Source organism: Haliotis cracherodii, unplaced genomic scaffold (genome assembly GCF_022045235.1).
Source record: "Haliotis cracherodii isolate W230 unplaced genomic scaffold, xgHalCrac1.p SCAF_33, whole genome shotgun sequence".
Lineage (NCBI taxonomy): Eukaryota > Metazoa > Mollusca > Gastropoda > Lepetellida > Haliotidae > Haliotis > Haliotis cracherodii.
The window spans coordinates 2,618,424-2,624,929 of record NW_027266290.1 but is presented as its reverse complement, the minus strand read 5'-3'; the positions used below and the strand labels follow the sequence as shown (position 1 = coordinate 2,624,929).

Genomic DNA, 6,506 nt, shown 5'->3' with positions numbered 1-6,506 from the left:
TTCATGGACCTTTTCCATGCAAAACCTGCCTACATCCTTTAAACTCTTACTCCTGTGGTTCCACAACCTTCATCACACTATCTCTATCTTTGTCTCTCTCTCTCTCTCTCTCTCTCTCTCTCTCTCTCTCTCTCTCTGTGGCTCCTTTCTCATCACGCTCTCTCTCTCTCTCTCTCTCTCTCTCTCTCTCTCTCTCTCTCTTTCCTCTCTCTCTCTACCCGAAGGGGAGTTGACTCAGCTCCTTTGAACATGATGTTGTATATGTCTGTCTACCATCAGTCATTAATTTATATATAACAATGTACGCTTAATTGCGGTACAATAAATACCAGCATAACATGCCTGTGTTTGTTTTGTCTAAAGTGCTTAAGTTGAGTCGCATGGCTCGCAGGATCTGCTTGTCATGGGTTTGAATGCAAGATTGTCCTTGGTTTGACGGCACCGGACCTATGCTCATTGGTTTCAGGAAGTGGATATCGAGTGGATCTGCCCGAAGAGTGGAAGGGTGGCAGTTCGATCCCCTGGCTGTGTGGTACCAAAAGATGGTACTTGTTATCCTGCCTGGCACTTGGGATTAAGGGGATAAAACAAGGATTGGTCGGCTCGGAGTTAGTGTACTTTGGGTATCTATGTTAAACTGTGGCATTGTATCTGAGGGGGCTAGCACTATAAAACCAGCATGACTGGTATTAGAATTACACAGCACACACGCACACACTAACGCCCCCCCACACACACACACGCAAACACACTAACACATTAACACACACACACACACACACACACACACACACACACAACCGCCTCAGTGGTCTAGTGGTAGAGCGTCCACCTGGAGAGCGGAAGGTCCGGGATTTGATCCCCGACCGCGTCATACCAAAGACGTTAAAAGATGGTACTTGTTGTTACCCTGTCTGGCGCTCGGCATTAAGGGGCTAAAACAAGGACTGTTCGGCTCGGAGTCAGTAGTGGGGTATTCATGTTAAACTGCGGCATGGTATCTCAGTGTGCTAGCACTATAAATCGGCATCAGTCCGCACTAGTACAAGCAACCACACAAACACACACACGTACATGCACATCGCTATATAAGTGCAATAATCTTGGACGCGACGTTAAACCCCATTTCACCACACCTCACGCACCTCATGCACACACACACAATGTTAAACACAATTTCACCTTACCACCATCTTCATAAAAATGGTAAGCATCAGCGACCTGTCTCACTCGGGCTTCCTCCTGTATCAGCCTGACCTGCCCTGATGTAACTGAAGTACCGTACTGAAGTGGCATTAACCCAGCTAACACACCGGCCCACTAAGTGGAAATAAACTTGGACTGGAGCTCATGGATCGAGAGAAGCCTGATTTAGTGATTGTGTTGACATCTCTTTCTTGAAACACCTGAGTGAGTGAGTGAGTGCGTTGGGTTTAACGCCGCTTTTAACAGTATTCCAGTTATATCGTGGCGTGTCAGCTTAATGTGGGAGGAAAGCCCGAAGTGATGCAGGTCTCAGACGTTTACCACTTCAGTGAAACCCACGAGCACAGGTAGCGTGCTGACAAAACTAGAAACATAATCGGGGCGAACCGGGATTCGAACCCACAATCATAGGTTTCTGGGGTGCCCAAGGGACACAACCCTGCACAGCAAATCGCGGCGCCTTAGACAACTGGGCCACCAGTGCCTCCTTCAAACACCTGAAGGATTCTGGGGCGGAGATGTCCCGAGTACCTTATGCTTGTCTCCCTGTGGAGATTCCGGGGCAGAATAGATCCCCAGTGACCTATGCTTGTTAATGCAGTGTTTAGACTCTGAGACAGTGGTCTATACTGGTGGATCGTTGTTTCAGAACACACACATACATAGAGAAAATTAATATCAAATGGTCGTTCCCCAATCTCCGCTTCTTCGCCCTCCCCCATCACACACTGACTTTGAATGGCAGTCCACCAATGGAATTGATTGCAGTAGAACAAGCACCTGCCGGGGGCTGACACTCAGCTTTGTGTGACCAAGTCATTGTGAAGCAGTTGAAGGGCCATATGATCAAATCAGTTGTAGGGCAAATCGATAGCGAGAACCTGGTTGTACAACATAGTGCCAAGACCAAAAACAACAACCATGCATGGGGCAACTCTGATGCCGGCTATGTAACATGAGGCAACTCTGATGCTGGCTATATAACATGGGGCAACTCTGATGCTGGCTATACAACATGGGGCAATTCTGATGCTGGCTATACAACATGGGGCAACTCTGATGCTGGCTATACAACATGGGGCAATTCTGATGCTGGCTATACAACATGGGGCAACTCTGATGCTGGCTATACAACATGGGGCAACTCTGATGCTGGCTATACAACATGGGGCAACTCTGATGCTGGCTATACAACATGGGGCAACTCTGATGCCAGCTATACAACATCTGGCATTTCTGATGCCAGCTATACAACATGGGGCAACTCTGATGCTGGCTATACAACATGGGGCATTTCTGATGCCAGCTATACAACATGGGGCAACTCTGATGCTGGCTATACAACATGTGGCAACTCTGATGCCAGCTATACAACACAGGGCAACTCTGATGCCGGTTATACAACATGGGGCAACTCTGATGCCGGCTATACAACATGGAGCAACTCTGATGCCAGCTATACAACATGGGGCAACTCTGATGCCGGCTATACAACATGGGGCAACTCTGATGCCGGCTATACAACATGGGGCAACTCTAATGCTGGCTATACAACATGGAGCAACTTTGATGCTGGCTGTACAACATGGGGCAACTCTGATGCTGGCTGTACAACATGGGGTAACTCTGATGCTGGCTATACAACATGGGGCAACTCTGATGCTGGCTATACAACATGGGGCATTTCTGATGCTGGCTATACAACATGGGGCAACTTTGATGCTGGCTATACAACATGGGGCAACTCTGATGCTGGCTATACAACATGGGACAACTCTGATGCTGGCTATACAACATGGGGCAACTCTGATGCCGGCTATACAACATGGGGCAACTCTGATGCTTGCTATACAACATTGGGCAACTCTGATGCCGGCTATACAACATGGGGCAACTCCGATGCCGGCTATACAACATGGGGCAACTCTGATGCCGGCTATACAACATGGGGCAACTCTGATGCCGGCTATACAACATGGGACAACTCTGATGCTGGCTATACAACATGGGGCAACTCTGATGCCAGCTATACAACACAGGGCAACACTGATGCCAGCTAAACAACACGGGGCAACTCCGATGTTACTCCTACCATACCTTTTATGATTAATCGATTATACAAAATACATGGAATCCTTAAACTCCGCTGGACATACCCGACGTTAAGTGTACTGGCGTCAGTACACTACAACACATACACAATGGTGCTGTTCCTATTGAAATTCCATTTCTATCTACTGAAGGATGAGTGAGTGAGTTGGGTTTAACGGCGCTTTTTAATAGTATTCCAGTTATATCACGGCGTGTAAAGTTTGTTGAAATGGTCCGAAACTTCCATCAATGAACCCTTTCTTTATTTCTATACAGGGTTCATATTGCATTGAACCAGTCCATCAACTTCTTACTTCAACTATATATCAAATTATACGTTTTGATGAAATGATCATCTGTGACCTCTGATCTTGACGGGGTATGGGTCCAGTCAGCACTTCTCTGGGGTGAGTGACTGTTGTTTCACGCCGCAATCAGACATGTTCCCATGTAACCATGATCACGACAGCATGTAAATAATTGAGTCAGGACCAGGCAAATATGTAACTGAAAGTGAGTGAGTGAGTTGAGTGTAACGCCGCTTTTAACATTATTCCAGTTATATCACGGCGTGACAGCTTAATGTGGTAGGAAAGCCCGAAGTATTGCAGGTCTAAGACGTTCACCACTCCGGTGAAACCCACGAGCACGGGTAAGGTGCTGACAAACCTAGAAACATAACTGGGGGAACCGGGATTCGAACCCACAATCATAGGTTTCTGGCATGCCCAAGGGACGCAACTCTGCACAGCGAATCGCGGCGCCTTAGGCCACCCGTGCCCCCTGTAACTGAAAGCACGAACAACGCCATCGTGGTAACCAAAGTTACAAAGGACGTAGTTGAGCTTTTTATCAGGCTTTTACTGAAGTATCCTTTACTATGTCTTGCAATATATTTCCAAATTATTCCAAATAATTTATATTTAATAATTATTTTGTATTCGAGCTACAGACGACACCTCTTATTGATAATCATGATAATAGAGAAACATGTCCCATGAAAATCCCTTATCCCCGTTTAAGTAAGTGAAATTAACACTACGACTATTGTAAGTTATTGTAACATCACCTTCGTTATGTAGTAAATGGAGCATCTTCCCTAGGCAAGGGAGTTAACTGACTATAAAAGTCCAGTTTCCACCCTTGCCGAACGAGACTGCAATTATGGAGTTACATGTTGGCTGGACTAACGAGTCTATGCATAGTCCAATCAAAATCGCGTAACGAACTAGACATCCGGTTCGTAAACAACGTGGATTTCAACGTGCAGATTTCGTTCGACTGAAGGATTTACAAAGCAAATGTATCGCCGACTGGGCATCGATAGATATTTTGCGAATTCTTTCATGCTTTTAATCAAGGTGCTCACGTGATTACATGCACTTCGCTGGGTAAGACCCGTTTTATTACAATATAGAGCCTGATCATTGAGCAGATCGTCTTGACTGGGCGCCGACATTTTGTTTGAAGATAATGCAAGTGATATGAGAAGTGGAATCTGATTGGTCAATAGGATGAACATAGAAGGGACATAACTCGTAATACCCAGTGGTGGCGCTACGATCGAGAATGGAAATTCCAGCCTAGTTTGGCAAGGGTGGAAACTGGACGTTTATAGTCAATTACGCCCTTGCCTCGGGAAGATGTGGATAGAACGTCTGCCCGGAGAGCGTAAGGTCGGATATTCGATCCCCTGTCCGCGTCATGCCAAAAGACGTTAAAATATGTTGCTTGTAACTCTGCCTGACTGGTCGGCTCGGAGTCAGTATACTGTGTCCGCGCATAGTGTTCATGTAAAACCGCGGAATGGTGTCTCAGTGGGTTAGTACTATAAAACATGCATAAGTCATGGATTAGAACAAGCGGCCACGCACACGCGTGCAGAAGTGAAATAATCTAGAACGCGAATTTAAACTCCAATTCAAATCACCTCAACGTAAGTCTGTGTTTAAGCACGATCGTCTTAGCGCTCATCTCGCTTTGTGCACCAGGGCTCAGTTCAACAGTATCACCTTAACTTCTACTTTTCGCCTCAACTGCCAAGATGACATGCACTACCTGTGTGACATGGGTGAGTGTGCTGGGCTTCGTGTCGTGTGAACAGTAGCACGTCTACTTTGCAGCTTGTCAAGTTTGAGTGAGTGAGTATGGTTTTAAGCCGCTTTTAGCAATATTCCAGCAATATCACGGCGGGGGACACCAGAAATGGGCTTCACACATTGTACCCACGTCGGGAATCGAACCCGGGTCTTCGGCGTGACGAGCGAACGCTTTAACCACTAGACTACCCGACCGCCCCTCCATCCATGAAGATGGGTACAATACAGGGAAGGATGACCCTTCCTATGCCACCGTAAAGAGGTGGGTTGTAGAGATTAAGCGTGACAAGGGAAGCCTTGAAGACGATCACTGGAAGGTATACATGTGACGTCGGCAATGCTAGAAAAGATCCAAAGAACCAACGATATGGTGATGGCCGACCGGCGAATGACTGAGCGTCATATTACTAGTTCAGTAGGAATTTCCCTGGAGACAGTTCACTGCATCACGCAGAAACATTGGCACAGAAGGTATCAGCTCTTTGGGTTCCATTCCGAAAGCTTCTGCCATCAGTTCAAAAACGGGGGCACGGATGGCCCAGTCGTCTAAGGCGCCGCAATTCGCTGTGCAGAGTTGCGTCCCTTGGGACGCGCCAGAAACCTATGATTGTGGGTTCGTATCCCGATTCGCCCCGATTATGTTTCTAGGTTTGTCAGCACCATACCCGTGCTCGTGGGTTTCACCGAAGTGGTAAACGTCTTAGACATGCATCACTTCGGTCTTTCCTCCCACATTAAGCTGACACGCCGCGATATATCTGTAATACTGTTAAAAGCGGCGTTAAACCCAACTCACTCACTCACAGTTCAAAAACGCTCCAGAAACATGTCTCGTGATAATCAAGCCCTGTTTGAAGGTGACCCAGGAGGTTCTTGCAACTATTTGTGACTGTAGAAGAAACCTGGGTTCACCACTTCCAGTCCAAACCACAATCTGCAAGTACTTGACCACTGCACGTTCATCAAGTTTGTCAATTTATCTGCTTCTTTCACTGATGTGTCACAGCGAAGCAATTTGCTCAAATGACTCAGGTTTTTTGGCTATGCCTCTATGACATCTTGTAGTGTCTACTTCTCTCACGTGAAGCGTAAACCTCATCAATCAATCCT

The 6,506-nt window shown here is 46.7% G+C and overlaps 1 protein-coding gene across 1 annotated transcript; it reads left to right on the top strand.

Annotated features, from left to right (window-relative positions):
• Positions 1 to 679: 679 nt before the first annotated feature.
• Positions 680 to 3,266, top strand: LOC139477338 (uncharacterized PPE family protein PPE40-like). Its single transcript, XM_071259891.1, has 2 exons — positions 680 to 686; positions 2,167 to 3,266. Exons 1-2 carry the CDS (start codon positions 680 to 682, stop codon positions 3,264 to 3,266), a joined length of 1,107 nt encoding a protein of 368 aa, XP_071115992.1.
• The last annotated feature ends 3,240 nt before the right edge of the window (positions 3,267 to 6,506 follow it).